Raw genomic sequence first — 16,440 nt, forward strand, 5'->3', positions numbered from 1 at the left:
TTCTGGGCTATTTTACCAGTGCCTTCGATTTTTTTAATGGCGGAATGTAATTCCATTGTCTATGTGTAGCACATTTCTATTATCCAGTCATTAGCTAATGGGTAGACATCTATGCCGAGTCTATTTCCTACCTACTGTGACTAGAATAGCAATAAACATGGGTTCAGAGGTATCTCTGTGCTAGCATAAAGCATTCTTTGCATTTATACCCCAGACCGCTATTGACGCATCATACTGTAGTTCTTTCTTTAGGCTTTTAGGAAACCTTCGCACTGACTTCCACAGTGGCTACTCCAGCTTACTTTCCCACAATGAGCAAGGGTTCCTCTTCCTTACACCACTCATCAGCATTTCCTGTGACTTAGTTTCTTCACGATCGTCATCAAAGGAGTTTGGAAAATCAAGAGATTTCACTGTTGCTGGTGGCACAGTCTTGTAATCCCAAGTACTCTGGGGATGAGGCAGGAGGATCACAAGCCTGTCTTGGGACTGAGACTATTCCTACCTTTGGGTAAGGCACCAAGTACAACTCCTTATCACATATGAGAGAGAAAGAGATGAGGGGATTATGTCGGAGTTCCTTTTTGATTACTGCTACAAAATACATGACCGAGGGAATTTATAGAAGGAAGATTTCGCAAGCCAGATGGTGGTGGTGGCGCACGCCTTTAATCTTAGCACTCGGGAGGCAGAGGCAGGTGGATCTCTGTGAGTTCGAGGCCTAGTCTACAAGAGCTAGTTCCAGGACAGGCTCCAAAGCCACAGAGAAACCCTGTCTCAAAAAAAAAAAAAAAAAAAAGAAAAGAAAAGAAAAAGAAAAAGAAAGAAAGAAAGATTTTGCTTATGGTTCCAAAGGGATAAAATCCATAATGGCAGAGATGAAAGGGTAGTAGCCAACAGGCACAGACCAAGTGCAGGAAGCTGAGAGTTCCAATCTTTAATTGAAGACATGAAGCAGAAAGAAAGAATTAAAAGTATGGCAAAGTTATATACTCTCAAAGATGGTCCCTAGTGAAGCGTGTCTTCCAGCAACGCTGCACCACCCAAGCCTCTCCACACAGTGCCGTCACTTGGGAACCAAGTGTTCAAATACCTGAGTCTATGGGGGGACATCTTCCAATACAGACCTCACGGGTTGATTTAGCTCAAGTCCTAATTATGCATCTATGATATGAAAACATAAGACAGATGATTCCAAATGTCAGTAATTACTGGTTTATTAATATTTCAGTCTCAAGTGAAGTAAGTGCATTTTACCCAAAGGCTATTTCTTCTCCTTTCTTTTTTCTTTTCCTTCCTTCTTTCCTTCCTTCCTCCTTCCCTCCCTTCCTGCCTTCCGCACCCCCCTTAATCATGGTTATGTAATTTTATGGGGACATCTCTGCCCTCTGGCAATATGGAAATACAATAATTACTTACTAAATTCGAAGCTAGTATGAAGATAGGAACAGTGCTATTTCCACACCTCATGCGAGGTTCTTTTCCTCCTCCGTGCTCTGATTTTCCTATCTGCAATATAAAGCTGGTAGATGGCCTTTACCGCCCAAGTCCCTTCTGCCATCAACATGCTTGCGATATTTGCTTTTTGTTTTTCTGTGTATCTCTGGAAATCATAAGAAACCTAGGTCATTTCTGCTTGTTAGACTTTTACTGAACATCTGCCTGACCAAGAAGGCCACATCTTGTAGCCTAGACTGCTATTTAAATCCCTGTCAGGACAGACAAACTTTGGCTAAAATTATATTCTGTTCCTTCATCATGTGGATGTGGAGCCTGCTATTTTTAATATGCACTCCACACAGTCTAGCTATTCATGGCTTAGAGTTTGCCATGAACTTTCAGAGTTGTGTTTAAAAACAAACAGCTCTAGAGGGGCAAACATAGAGATCTCTTTCTCAAGGTTCTCGTGACACCAGGAAGAAGGACAAGGTCCCTTCCCCGGTGGGAAACATGCAGCTCTTCTGGTTGCTTTGCAGCTGGAGGAACACGTGAAGAAAGCCTGCTCGAGTGTTTACTTAGATGATGGATTCTTCAGTCATGTCCACATATGATGCTCGAACAGCAATGACTCTGGTAGAAGCCATACTGTCTCCACTGTCTCCAGCCCTGTTTCTTTTCTGACATCCGATAGTAAGCAGAGGAGGTGAAAATGGAAAGCATTTAATTTAATTGACTCAAAGAGAAATCTCTTCATTTATAGCAACTTTTCTTTATAATTATTTTTCTTTTTGGATTTTCTAGACAGGGTTTCTTTGTGACAGTCCTGGCTGTCCTGGATATTGCTTTGTAGCCCGGGCTGGCCTTGAACTTACAGAGATTGCCTTCCTCTGCCTCCTCTGCTGGGATTAATGGCCTGTGCCACCACTGCCCATTTCATTGATAACAGCTCGTAAGTGATGATGGAAAGCCATAGGTGGCTGACATTGTCCTGTGTGGTTGCTCTCACCTGAACAATGATCTCTGGGACTTTGAGATCACATTCATTAATTAAAACCACAACATGGTTAGGCATAGCGATACATGCCTGCAATCTCAGCATTCAGGCGGCAGAGGCAGGAGGGTTCTGAGTTCCAGGCTAGTTTAGCCTTCACAGGAAGTTCTATGTCAACCTCACTGCATAGTTCAGGGTTAGCCAGAACAGCATAGTGAGACTTGGTCTTTAAAAAAAAAAAAAATCAAGGAAAAAAAAATAGGACCTAAGACAGGGCAGGAACTATTAAATACAGTTGTCTGGGAAAGTAATAGAGAGCTGCAGTGTAGTAGGACACAGAGGGCAAGACATCTTCCAATAGTTGCTGAGGGGTATGTCTTTATCCTCTCTCTCTCTCTCTCTCTCTCTCTCTCTCAGCTCAGAGAGATAGATATGCCATCTTAACACAGACCTGTAAGTTATTTACAATTCAGTAACATTGTCAATATAAATAGTCTGTCAATGATTCATAGGATTCTGATCCGGCACGGCAAATGCACCCCAGGAACAAGGGCAGACCCGGGCCCTACATGTCCCCCTTTTATATAAAATATATGACTAGGCCTGTCTTGGGTGGCATTGGATGTCAGACAATACCCCTTACCCGTCATGGGAAAGCATCCAGGTCAAAACATATTTCCTGTCTTAGGTTGGGGCAGCCCCCCAAAAAACTTTTCCCGTCATTGGCTCACCAGTCATCCATCACCGAGTTCAGCCAGATTTGTGCTGCAAGGTTCTCTGGGGCAATACCCTGCCATTCAAAACTACCAAGTCCAGCACTAACTTAGAATCAGAGTAATTTCCGCTGGAAAACTGATGCAAATTTCCATGACGCAAATATCACAAGAAAAGGCAGAAACAAGTGCGGAGCAATGACTTTTGTAAAGATCCTGTGGAAGGGGCTGGAGAGATAGATAGCTCAACAATTAAGAGCACTTGGTCTTGTAGAGGATCAGGGTTCAGCTCCCAGCATCCACGTGGCATCCCACAGCTATCTGGAACTCCAGTTCCAGGGGATCTGATGCCCTCTTGTGATCTCTACAGGTACCAGGCAAGAATGCAGTGCCCGGGCATGCTAGAAAACTTGACAGACAGACAGACAGACAGACAGACAGACACACACACACACACACACACACACACTCACTCACTCAAAAAGTTTTATCAACAGCAGAAGCTGATGCAGCTAATCGCTACTGAACAAATCATTCCTTATACTAAGTCCTGGTCATCCAGTCTTATTTCCCTAATTCTTAAAGCAGCCTATGACGATGTCATTATTATTATCCTATTTCACACGGGAAAGTAGGGCAGAGCCCAGACGTCCTTTCCAGGTTTTACAAGATTGTGGAGTTTTCAGGGATGAGAACTCAGGTGGGGATCACAGGCCCGGATGGAGACAAGAGAACAATTCACCTTTGTTTCTAGGAGTCAACAGGCCTCCTGAGTGTGTGAATCACATGAACACTAAAGCCACATCTGCCATCCTGTCTAGAGGACTAGGACCGGACTGCACCAGCCTTGTCGTGACAGCCCTAAGTTCCAGGGGTGTGGGGTGGGGGCGCAAGTCCTCTGGTTGATCCCTGTCCACCCACTTCCTGTCATTCCGGTCTGGCTAGCAGAGAGTGCTCAAATTCTAATAGCCAAAAGGGAGAGTTTCTCCCTTTCCAATCTTCTTTATACCCTGGGGCAGTTCATTGTTTTCCCTCTCCCCCTCCCCCCACCCCTGCATTTGGATCCCCTTCTATTTGCTCGAGCAGGTTGGCTCTCATTAAGGCACTATATGTTAAGTTGAATGAGTTGTTACCCAGGAAAACTAATTACCTAGGGCAAAGGTAAAGAGATACTTCAGTGGTTAATTGGAAGTGTCTATACGCGGCGGGATGGGCACTCTTTTCTGATTCGCTAATTTTATCATTCTCGGCAATCTAGGCGAAAAAGGACAGAGATACATTTTACATTTCCCCACCATCTAAAGGTATTAAAGTTCGTGGGCTGGAGATTAGAAACGCGCCCACAGAAACGTTCTCGCCCGGGACACCGCCCTAAGATCAGAGTAGGAAGACTCCTTTCTCCTTGGCTGCGCTGGGCAAGCCCTGCCCCTAAAGGGGGGTGGTGGTGGTGGAGAAAGAAAAGCGTCCACACCACGCGCGTCAGCTGGAGTACAGACTGGCAAGTGATCCGGGCGCGCGAACCTCTGCCATTTATTTATTATTTTTTCTTCCCACCGGGTGCGCTGTCCCTTTAAATGGGAATGCTGGTGCTGGCTCCGTAACACGGGAGCCGGCAGCTTGTTGATTTCGGCGCTGGTGAATTTCACATTGTTTCCACTTCACTTTCCTTGCCCCGGGGGAGGCTCGGCTCGGCTCTTTGGACGCCGCCGCCGCCACCGCCTTCAGCACGGCTCGGGGAGGGTAGGGGCCCCGCAGCGGCGCAGCGGGCGGGGACCGGAGACCGGGTGCCGGGGCCACACGCGCACCTCGCCGCAGTCGGGGCTCCTCCCGCGAAGGAGCGCGGCCGCCCGGAGCGCGGCGCGACGCGGGGCCCGCCCAGAAGCCAACCCTCCCGCCCACGGGCCGGGCTGCCCAGCCGCGCCGGGAGGCCGGGGCGGGGTGGGGGGCGGGGGTGGGTGCCGCGGCCGCCGCCAAGCCACCGCTCGCGCGTTTTGCATGAAGATGGCGGCTCCCACCGCCAGCAAGGCAGCCTCCTTGGGCTGCAACAACAAGCCTGCCTTCCCGGAGCTGGATTTCAGGTCTGGAGCTCGGGTGGAGGAACTGAACAAACTCATCCAGGAATTCACCAGGCACGACCAGCGGGAATACGACGACCAGAGAGCGCTGGAGATCCACACTGCCAAGGATTTCATCTTTTCCATGCTGGGTAAGGAGAGGGATGAGGCGGGCGGGGGGGTGGGGAGGAGAGGTGTGTGACTGTGCGTGTGTGCGCGCAGGTGTGATGGAGCGGGTGGGAGCCCTGATCCCCGCTCCGGCGCTTGCCCGGGATGTCACCCCTGGCTCCGCGAGGTTCTCTTTCCTTTCCACCGCCAGCCCAGCCGCCCCCCCTCCGTTCCTGCCTGCGCTCGGCGCGGGGTGCCCCTCTCCTTCTCGATTGTCCTCTCTTTTGTTGATTCCTCGACTGCGGGGCCGCCAGGCAGGTGAGGCGGCGACGGGAGACACTTCCCGGCTGAGGAAGCCCCTGAAACAGCACGGGCCGGCTGACACCGGGTCCTCTGCAAGCCTGGGCGGCCCTAGCAGCGTGAGGAGGCCGACCCGCGCCTGAGCGACAAGTTGCTTCTGTCGTGGTTGCGGCGCGGCGCTATCACGCGGAGCCCTGGGTGGCCAAACTTGTTGGGTGTTCCCAGAGTAACCCGCGGAAGTAGTCCGGGTGCCCGGAGTTGCCGCAACTTTGATTTGCAAATCGACTTCCCTTTGAAGGGGTCCGAAGTATTTCCGGTGCTTCTCCGGGTTGTTACTGAGCTTGGAATTCCTAATTCCTTGCTCGAAAATGTCCGGGCTCAGAGCTCTGGCCTCAGAGGAGCGTTGTGCCCCCTGGTCTTTGTGTATTGTCCTAATGCTGGGCAGGAGGTGCACAGACTTTCCCACTCGGAGCAGCCTTGTGTTAGAAAATTTCCCCCCACTGCATCCCTCAGTCCCTCACCTACCGGCCCTTAAAGGTAAAGAAAAATTATGGGTTCCGGGGGTACCAACCCCATCCCTGGCGTCCTGCGGTGGGATTATTGCTTTTGAGTTGTAGAATGAGCATCCGCTGCTGGGAACCTCGAGTGTAGCGCTGTCATGCAGCAGTGGTGGCCCCGTGGTTTACATTCAGCAGAACTGGACTGGAGGAGCCGTGCTCTATGAACGTTTCCACGGTCAATTTTTCAGATAGTGGTAAATGTGATTGGCAAAAGCCTTTTGGCCATAGGACGAAGTCTTTGCATTCCCTTGCGATCTAATGAGATACCAGCCTGCCTACTGTTGCTGTTTCTCTCCCGAGGAGGTCCTTTATTCCCTCCAGATTCTCTTCCTCCCTTGCCCAAGTCGAAGAGATACAGAATGAATGTGACCCACCGGTACTATGAAGAATTAGGCAAGTTGGATGGGCCATGCTAAACACGGGACTATGTTTTCCTGTTGCTGCTCACCGCGCAAGTGTATTCTAGGTATTCTGGAAGGTGAATGTGGTTGAAAAGATCTTTATTGAGGTGTTTTGACTGTTCAACTATTTAATTGAATTGTTATTTCAATTCACATGTGGTGGGAGCCAGCGTTCACAAAGGAGGTTAAACCCTTTACAAAGCTGGGGCATCCAAAACGCAAACCAGTGCTTGTCTGGAAGGCTTGGGCGCCGGGTGGGGCTGGGAGGGGACGACACACAGGATGGAACACCGAATGCCCTGGGCAGTTATTTAAGTTGCTTGATCATGGCCTTTCTCTTTGTCATTACTAACCACCGCCTGTCATTATAGCCCCCATTCCCACCCCTTCCCTAGGACCTTCACTGGAAAGAGGTGAGGGTGAATAGTCATGGATCTAGAAGAGGGAGGTGATGGGGAGGGTAAGATTAAATGCCTGGCTCAGTAGGAACTTCTGTGCAGTTCCTTCATCCGACACAGTGACTTCATAAGGTCTAAAGCCTTGTACAAAGGGTAAGTTATTCCAGCCAGGGTGCTTAATTTATGCACGTGTTTAATGTCACCAGTGGCGTCGTGCTGCAAGGGAAACAAGATTACCTTCTCTTCCTTTTCAGCCTGTTGACCTTGGAAGTGATGCGTTCTTCCCCCTGGGACTTTGGCATTTCCACCTGCAGGAGAGAGAATTCAGGAGTGTCATTTAAGCCCTGTGCCCCTCTGGATACTACCAGGCAGATGGCGGAATGAGCTCGCCTGTGTGTGGTGCTGCATTCATTTTCCAATCCCCTGGTTTCCTTTAATGAGGCTGTTCTAGACAAGTGAAGGTTTGGCGACAGCAAGGGTCCCCATGTGGATTCGCTTTTTCTAAAGCAGGTTTTCTTTTTTCCTTCTGGACTTAAGAAAGAGAAATCTCCTTTTGTACACCTTATTTCACTTGCTGAGTCCTTTATGAATATGCGGATGAGGTGTCTTAATGCCCCCAGCTTGTTAAGGTGTCACTGGGTGGGTAGCATCAGGCGTTCATTTCAGGGAGTTGTTGGGAAGGTTAGTTCTGGGCTCTGTTCTGCCTCTATCTGAGCTGCACCTGAGGATTGTTTGCAGCTTAAAAAATGTTATCTTCTCAGGATGAAACGGAAAGGTATTTGTCTAAACCCCTTTAGTGGAAATGTGGGTAATGCGTCCTCTGTAGCAGGCAGTTGTGGGCCCTGAGATGATGGCCAGGCAAGCCCCTATCTGTTACAAGCTTGTTAGCTTGGACTGAGGTCCCGGGAGCTTCCCATCTTTCCATCTAACTTGGAGGGGATTTCCTTCAGTCCAGTGAAGGAGGTGGACAGACGGCTGTAATCAGTGACCCTTCAGCAGTAGGACGCCCGGTGTCCCTCAAAGCAAGGATCTGCACAGGCTCAGCCACCCTCTGCGGGGTCACGGGAGAGTCTGGAATCTGTCCTTTGTGGAGACATTCTGGTTTCTTTGGAGGCAGGTGTTAGCTGGTATCATCAAGAGTGACTTCCATTTCTCTACACCTTCTTTTCGGAGAATGATTGCTGTTATTATCTAGTTCATGTTTGGGAGCCCACATTGTGTGAGGGGGTTGGCAGTACATTATAAACACCGTTTATGAAAATTCAGAGAAACGGCCAGAGTTCATTAATGTTTTAATAATATTTGGTATTTGCATACGGTCTCTGCTGGATCTTTGTTGCCTTCATCCTCTGGTGAGGTTGGATGGAGACTGATGGTGTTTCTGTGGAACATAACGTGCAAGGGAAGGTGTGCGGGAGAGGGAAGAGGCAGTGGTCACCCCCAGACAAGGGTTTGGTGTCTGGGTCTGGTCAAGAGAGTAGCTCTCATTTGCTGGCCACACCTTCTCAAGGCAGGAACTCCATGGGGCTTTTGAGCAGGGGCCTCGTTCCCATTTCACAGGTGAGGAAACTGACAATTTGTGGGATAAAAGGAACAAAGAAGAGCGGGTAGTAGACTTTAGTGACCGAAGACACGGGCCTCTCCTCCTAGAGTCCATTAAAACTAGGAGCATGAGATCCAGGGAGGAGGGCTTGCTTTTTGACAAATCACTTGTTTCGGGACTTCGCATCTGTGCTGAGCCGAGAGTCTTCACGTCCCGCAAGCAGCACAGGCAGCCTCTGTGAGTGGTTGCCGAAGCCCCTGGAGTTCAAGTGCTCTATTCTGCGGCAAGATCACCTATTTGAATTCTTGATTGGGAAAATCACAGGGAAGCCGTCATATTGTCTGTAGTTCCAGCCTCCTTCTGCTGTTGGCTGGCTGTGTGCTCTTCGTTTTTATGAGCTGTTATACACGGATAGCAGTAGTGCACCCTTTCTGCATGATGCTTACACGGAAAATTACTTTGGTACCTGGAAAAGAAACAGACAAGATTTTATTATCTAAAACGTGCTGTATTAGAAAAACTCAGTGAACCTCAGCTGGAATGACTCCCGCAGCCTCGCTCCAGAAAGAACCATGGAGCACAGTTTGCAGTAGCCCCGAGGATACAGGCTGTGGCCGAAGGGAGCACGGTTAACTGCATATTTGTTAAGCGTGTAGTGTGTACCTGCTCTGAAGTTAGCTCCATTGCCTAAGTCTGTCAGTTCCTGTAATCCGACAACCTTAAGGACATGTCCCGTCCGTCTGTTTTCAAGATAAAGCAGATGTCATCTTAGAGATGGAGCACAGAGGTGCAGAGAGGTCGAGTTCTTCTAAGACCATCACATACAGCTTGAGTTTAAACCGGCTGCTGTTTGCTGATCCACCCCTTAGACTCCGGTGTCTCAGTTGTAAAGGCTTTCATCCCTTTCATGTTTTGCTCAGACAACTGGACCTATATCCTGGGGAATATTCCGCTTACTGGCTTGCTCTGCGTGTAAGAGCAGGGATGAGTCTCTGCCCATTCATTGCTATCTGCTTCTTTCTGAACCTCTTTTTTTTTAAAAAAAAAAAATAATAATTTATTTTTATTTTATTTGCATTGGTATTTAACCTGTATATATGTCTTCGTGAAGGTGATCCCTTGGAATTGGAGTTACAGACAGTTGTGAGCTGCCATGGGGGTGCTGGGAATTGAACCTGGGTCTCTTGGAAGAATAGTCACAGTGCTCTTAATCACTAAGCCATCTCTCAAGCCCCCTTGTTTGTTTGTGTTTTCTTTAAAACCTACCAACACCAGCACTCGGGAGGCAGAGGCAGGCGGATCTCTGTGAGTTCGAGACCAACCTGGTCTACAAGAGCTAGTTCCAGGACAGGCTCCAAAACCACAGAGAAACCCTGTCTCGAAAAACCAAAAAAAAAAAAAAAAAAAAACCCTACCAACAGTTTCTTAAAAACCCTTAGCAGGAATCTGAGACTAAAATAGGGAGTAAAAGCTGAGAAATTCACCTGGGTCTTTCGTGACCTCCTGCCACCCCCACCCCGGCACTGTGCTCTGGCTTGTACACTCACTCTAAGAATAGGTTGCTGGCTGACCCCGGCTAGCCCAGTCAGCACCATCTGACCCCTTCAAAGTACTTCTGAGTGAGTGCTCCTGGATCTACCATATTTCCAGGCAATCTTCATACCTCCTGAGGAGGCCATTTGGAACTGGTGACTTCTGATCTATGAATGCCAATTCACCCAGCCACATCATTGCGAATGTGACTGTGTCTCACCCTCCCCCATCGCTTGGTAGCTTCCTTAGAGTTGCACTTACTACTGTATTTTTCTCTTCCAAATTCCAAGAGGATTTCTAGTTTGCTCTGTCTCTGATGACACTATATATGGTGGGCAATAGGGTCCCCATACACATTTTTCCTTGTGCTAAGTTCATTTGATTCTCAGCGGTTGGGCCCTTCATCCTCTGTGGAGGCCTGTTGGAGCCGCAGTGAGTCCTGGGTCTTGTGGCTCTAGTGTTGTTCTTGGACACTGAGCCTCTTCCTTGTTCTCACAGCCTGTTGAGCCCCTCTTGTCTAACGAAGAACTTGCCATTGAATGTTAAGTCCTTTCAATTCTCCTGGGGAGCGTTAGGAAAATTCAGACTTTCTGGTCCCATTTCAGAGCTATTGATTGAGAATCCCCAGAGATCTCCAATCTGAGGCTTCAGCACTTCTGTCTGCCTGCCTGCCTTACAGCCTGAGGCTGTGCGTTCTCCTTCTGCTAGAGCCCTTCCTAAGGGCAGTGAGTGTCATCCCACTGTCTTTGGAGACTAGATCCACGCTGCTGAGTTCAGTGAGTGGAAGACCTCAGAAAATTTTCCAAGTTTATTACCAGCATAGCTGAAATCTAACCAAGGTCAGGCCAGTACAAACCTTTGATTTCAGCCAGAACCGTATTCTCCACTCTACTGGCCTAGGACACCCAGATTCTACCTCAAGACTTCCTGCTATGTGATTTTTGGCAAGTCATTTTTGGAAAATGAGTCTCAGTTTCCGGCTACGTAAAAACATGCCAGTTGGGGTTAATAACTGTACCTACTTCCTGTACCTTCCATTTTCCTGTGTTTGATTACATCTGGTTCTGAATCCGAACTCTTTTGTGCAGCCCCAAAGAAGGGCCTTGTGGAGATCTGTTTTGTAGTCTGTGGTGTCCATGTGACCCCGTGTCTCCACACCGCTGTCGGACTTCTTTTCTGTGCATTTTCCATGGCTGAAAACACAGAGAAGTCAAAGCATTCTGCATGCCAATCACTAATAATTCCTCCCTGCACATTTTCCTAGACATCTGTGTTTATGTTTCTACCGTGCTCACACCTGTAGGTACTTAAAGGCATATGCTTTTGGATAACAGAGATCCGAATGGAATTGATGCTGTCTTTACAGGTTCGCCAACGTGGGGTCATCTACCTCACGAGGAGCCTGTGGGACGATGGTCTTGTCCCCTCTTTCACTCATTCATTTTTAGTCCAAGAGAAGATGCCGTTCTTCAACTCAGAGCTCATTCTGTGATTAGGGGTTACAGACCCCTGACATGCATGACTTTGGTGCCTCTCCTCTCCCATTTTGCACTTCTAAACATAAGACTTATGCTTCTGACTTTCCTCCTTTTCCTTGGATTGCTCTCTTTATTGGCTTCCTATCCCCGCTCCCTATCCCCGCTCCATGGAAACAGTTAATGGGGAGTCTGTGAACTTGAATGAGATGAAGGGATGTCTTCACTTTTATTAACCTCCGAGACAAAGCGTTTCCTCCCACTATAAATATAGGTGGCAGACTCTATAGTAGTATCAGTAAGTAATAGCTCGGTTTTTGTTCCTAGCAAAAATCACAGGCATTTTCATTTGCTTTCTACTCTTTTCAGTTTATTTTTATGTGCATTGGTATTTTGCGTGCATATATGTCTGTGTGAGGGTGCCAAATGCCTAGGGACTGGAGTTACAGACAGCTGTTAGCTGCCATGTGAGTGCTGGGAATTGAACCCTGGTCTTTTGAAAGAGCAGCCAGTGCTTAACCACTGAGCCATCTTTCCAACCTTTCACTTCGTAACACAATGTCGCATGTATTGCAAAAGACACCGGGCCAGTGAGATGAGTTAGTGGCTGAAGGTACTTGCCCACGAACCTGATGACCCTGGCACTCACATAGTTGAAGCCGAAAAGCAACGCCCCAAAGGTGTGCTCTGACTTCCACATCAATGCTGGGCACATGCGTGTGCGCATATACACAAAATAGATACTTGCCATAAAAATTCAAAAGACACCACTGTTGTTTCACGTAGAGGCGGCCACCTGACCTTCCATTTCGGTATGTGACCTACTCAGATTTACAAACAAAACGTGTATTTTTTTTTTTAATGCTGACTGTCTTTGAAAAACCTACATAATGTTGTTCTCTTCATTCCAATGTCCTTATCTTGCCAGGCATGAAGGGGTACACCCCTCACCCGGAACTTGGGAAGTAGGAGAACCTTGAGTTTAAGGCCAGCCTGAGTCATTGTACAGTGATTTTAAGCTGGCCTGGCCTAAACTAAGACCCTGTCTCAAACCCCACTGAACAAGCAATACTGTTCCTGTCAGGAGTTCTAGAATAGACTGGGCTGGACAAAGGATCTAGGCCACAGACCACAGACGTGGTGAAGGGTCCTAACTGGACATATTGTCTGCTCAAAGGCCACTTTAACCATGTGTCTTTCCCGTATCTCTGAGGAGAAAGAATGCCCCTCCCTGGCGTTCTAATACCTTGCTACCTCCAGCACATTCTTTTCCTGTGCTTATGTTTCTAGCATTCACTAAAAATGTGTACACAGGGCAGGCATGGTGTCTTATGCCGGTAATCCCAGTGCTTGGGAGGCTGAGGTAGGAGGATTACTGCAAGTTTGTAGCCAGCCTAGACTACATAACAAGACTCTGTTTCCAAAAAAAATAGTGTACACAGTAGGTGCCTACTAAATAAATGTAAGATAACTCAAGTTAACTCTTTATTATTTTAAGCTCTTATTGTGGTTTGGTTTTCAAAACAGGGTTTCTCTTTGTAGCAATTCTGGCTGTCCTGAAACTCACTCTGTAGACCAGGCTGGCCTTGAACTCCCAAGTGCTGGGATTAAAGGTGTTTGTCACCACTGCCCTGCTTATTTTAAGCTCTTTTTATGAGCTCTTTAGACAGGAGAGATGGTTCAGTGGTTAATAGTACTGACTGCTTGTGAAAAAGACCTGGGTTCAATTTCCAGCACACACATGGCAGCCCACAATTGCCTATAATTCTAGTTCCAGGGATCTAGCGCCCTCTTCTGGCCTCCTCAGGTACCAGGCACGCTTCCAGTGCACATGTATCTGTGTAGGCGAAATACTCGTACCTATAAAAGGTAATATCTTTAAAAAGAGGAAATGAACTCTGCTGAAAATTGTCTCATGGTTTTCTCATCTGTTAAGCCACACTTGATCATCTTTTCTGGGGCTGTGGAATCTTGGTCTTCCATTCCTTTGTGGCAGAAGAATGTAGCTGACTTTTCCTACATGAGGCATTCCTGTCTTCCTTAAGACATACCTGAAATGACCAGTGTAACCGCTGGGGACTGCCTGCCAAGAGCAGCAAACCATACCTTGTATCCTCCTGGGCATGGGTCCTTTGTTGTGGCCCTGGGTTTTTGTGCTCTGGGCATCTCCTGGACCGCCCCATCCAGGCCTGGTTTTTATACCAGTCATGGTGCCCAGTAAGGTGTTCAGCAGGTTTATCAGTCATTCTCCAGGTGGCTAGATGCTTCCTCTGGGGCTCCAATTCCAGCAATTCTTTGTTATAAGTGGAGTATTTACAGTCAACAATAATTTATCTTTGCACAGTAAGCAAAGTGTTTTATAGACTACAGTCCGCATTCGTGTATTGTGTAAATGGGGCCGGGCTGGGCCTTTGTGAGAGATTGTATAGGCAGCCGTAACCCCCATTTATGCATGGGTCATGGCGCTTCATTCAAGTTTGCAGATTTAGTTGTGGAGCAAGACTCAACCCGGCTACAGGCGTCTCTTGTTGCAGGATACTGCCAAGAAAGAACTCATGGGGCGTTTTACCCCCAGATGTCTTCCACGGGTTTCTCGGACAAGGCCAGGGATGCAGGCATCACCGTTCACCAGAGGGGTTTTTGTTTCCCCTGCCTGAGCTGAGGATATGTTGTAGACAATTTAGCTTGAGAGTGATGTATCAGTTTTAACCCCATGGCCATACATTTTCCTGATTGCTTGGCCCCGCCCAGCTTGTTCTTAAGGTCTGTGGCATTGCTTGCTGTGAGCTGAGTGGTCATCTAAGGACAGTTTATAATAATGCCCTATAATTCCTTGAGGCCCTGTCCCCAGGGAAGAGATATTTGTTTCTCATCCTTGCCAGTGCCTTTTTGTGAATTTCCCCCGTACAAGAGAACCAGAGACAGAACTGCCATACGTAAACTATGTAAGGAACTCTTACTCAATTTGGTATTTTTAGTGTTTGTTTGTCCGTCCCCCCCACCCCCGACAAGGTTTCACTGTGTAGATTGTCCTGGAACTTGCTGTGTAGACCAGGCTGGCCTCGAGCTCAAAGAGATCACCGGCCTCTGCCTCCCAATGCTGGGTATTAAAGGCCTGCACCACCATTGCTCAGCAATGTGTTTATTTTTTTTAAAATATATTTTCCTCAGTATAGAAGACTTGATTACTATTTGTGAATTAAACGAAGCCCAGAGCGCAAGCTGGTCTAGATTGTATTTATGTTTTTGTTTCTTCTAACTAGGGCTTGAATGTCTGCCACGTACACACACAGTGAGTGAATGGTACGAGGCATTCATGCCTTCATTCATGGTCGGTGTGCCAAGTGCGTGCCGGTATAGCTACCATCACGCGATTACTGTGTACGAACATGAACACGGAGTGGTGAATAAGAACAGCAAGGCCACCTCCGAGGCTTCTGTTCTCCAGAGGATGGATACTGTGATTAAAGCTTGCGAATGAATTGAGATGTGTGCCTAAGGAAAACAAGTAGCCCAGACTGTCACAACGAGGGGTAACTGGTTGGCTGCGGCGTGAGCGATCGAGAGGGCTTCCTTGAAGCACATCCACTTATAGCGCAAGGAGCCAGCTGCTGGACGCCCAGGTGGCGGTGTATTCAGGTAGACAAAGCGGCAAGTGTAAGGGGGTAGGTACAGGTGGAAGCATATTTCAGGGCTACTTAATTACCGCCAGTGTTCCCTCTGGGGAAGAATGGTTTGTGTTCAGTCTGACCTGGGCTGAAGAATGTAGTGCATTTCCTGCAGATGAAGGCTTTCCAGGCAGGACCACCCTTGGGCAGTGCTCTTGTCTTGTCCCTGGCCTTTAGGGAGAGGGGTGGAGATGAGGGGGAACAAAAAAAGTTAAGATTGCCAAACCTTTATGATCGTCTAGTATTATGATTTTGGTTTTGTTTTTTTTTTTTTTTGGTTTTTCGAGACAGGGTTTCTCTGTGGTTTGGAGCCTGTCCTGGAACTAGCTCTTGTAGACCAGGCTGGTCTCGAATTCACAGAGATCCGCCTGCCTCTGCCTCCCGAGTGCTGGGATTAAAGGCGTGCACCACCACCGCCCGGTTTAGTATTATGATTTTGGAGGTGGGAGCTTACTGTGTGGCTCAGGCGAGACTTGAACTCACTGGGTAGCCCCGCCTGCCTGTGAACCTCTGGCATCAGGATCCCCAGTGGTGAGCCTGATTGTTGGGATTACAAACTTGCACCATCATGCCCAGCAGGATGACAGATGCCAGAGAGGCCCTTTGTAGCTCTGCCGGTCTCTGATTTCACCTCCGATAACCCCCGGGGTAGAAAAAAAAAGAAATCCTGGTTGATTTGTGAACACTGCGGAGTTCAGGATGGCAGTAAGCCTTTTGTTTTCGTCGAGTCCTCTCTAGTTTACAAAGCACCGTCACATACAGTGTGCCCTCCCGACTTCCCCTCACCCCGGGAAACAGTTCTTGAACCTGCTACACCTTGGGAAGAAAGGATGACCTAGGGAATGCCAGTGCCTCGCTGAAGGTCACAGACAGCTGCAGAGGGCTGGGGGTGGGGCTATCAGACCTCAGTCCTTTGAAGAACACCCTGGTGTTCGATGCCAGCTCTGGCATGGCCTGTCTTGGAGAGTGGAAGGAAGCAGGCTTCTGCATCCCCACGAGGTGCAGAGATCTGAGGCAGAACAAAGCCCAAGCCTGTCTCTCTGTGTCTCCCCGTGTCCCCCTCCGCCACGTGCCGTGCCTGGATCTTCGTTCAACTTTTAAGCCCTTCTCCAGGCTGCTTCAAGAACAACCCTTAGAGCGGCTGCAGCTGTTCCCCTTGGCAGCTGCGCGTGCGGCTTGTGTTGTGATTAATAAAGGAACTCAACTGTTTGTTCTCGCAACTGTGCCCTCGCTTCCATGCAGGCTGTTTCTGATTT

The 16,440-nt window shown here is 48.3% G+C and overlaps 1 protein-coding gene across 1 annotated transcript in view; it reads left to right on the top strand.

Annotated features, from left to right (window-relative positions):
* Positions 1 to 4,630: 4,630 nt before the first annotated feature.
* The window catches only part of Mb21d2 (Mab-21 domain containing 2), a 98,945-nt gene continuing 87,135 nt past the window's right edge, over positions 4,631 to 16,440 (top strand). The window contains exon 1 of the mRNA XM_057766083.1: positions 4,631 to 5,350. Within this exon, the coding sequence (XP_057622066.1) occupies positions 5,140 to 5,350 (211 nt within the window). The 5' untranslated portion in view covers positions 4,631 to 5,139. The remainder of the gene's footprint in view (positions 5,351 to 16,440) is intronic.

This window comes from Chionomys nivalis, chromosome 3 (assembly GCF_950005125.1).
Source record: "Chionomys nivalis chromosome 3, mChiNiv1.1, whole genome shotgun sequence".
NCBI classification, from domain to species: domain Eukaryota; kingdom Metazoa; phylum Chordata; class Mammalia; order Rodentia; family Cricetidae; genus Chionomys; species Chionomys nivalis.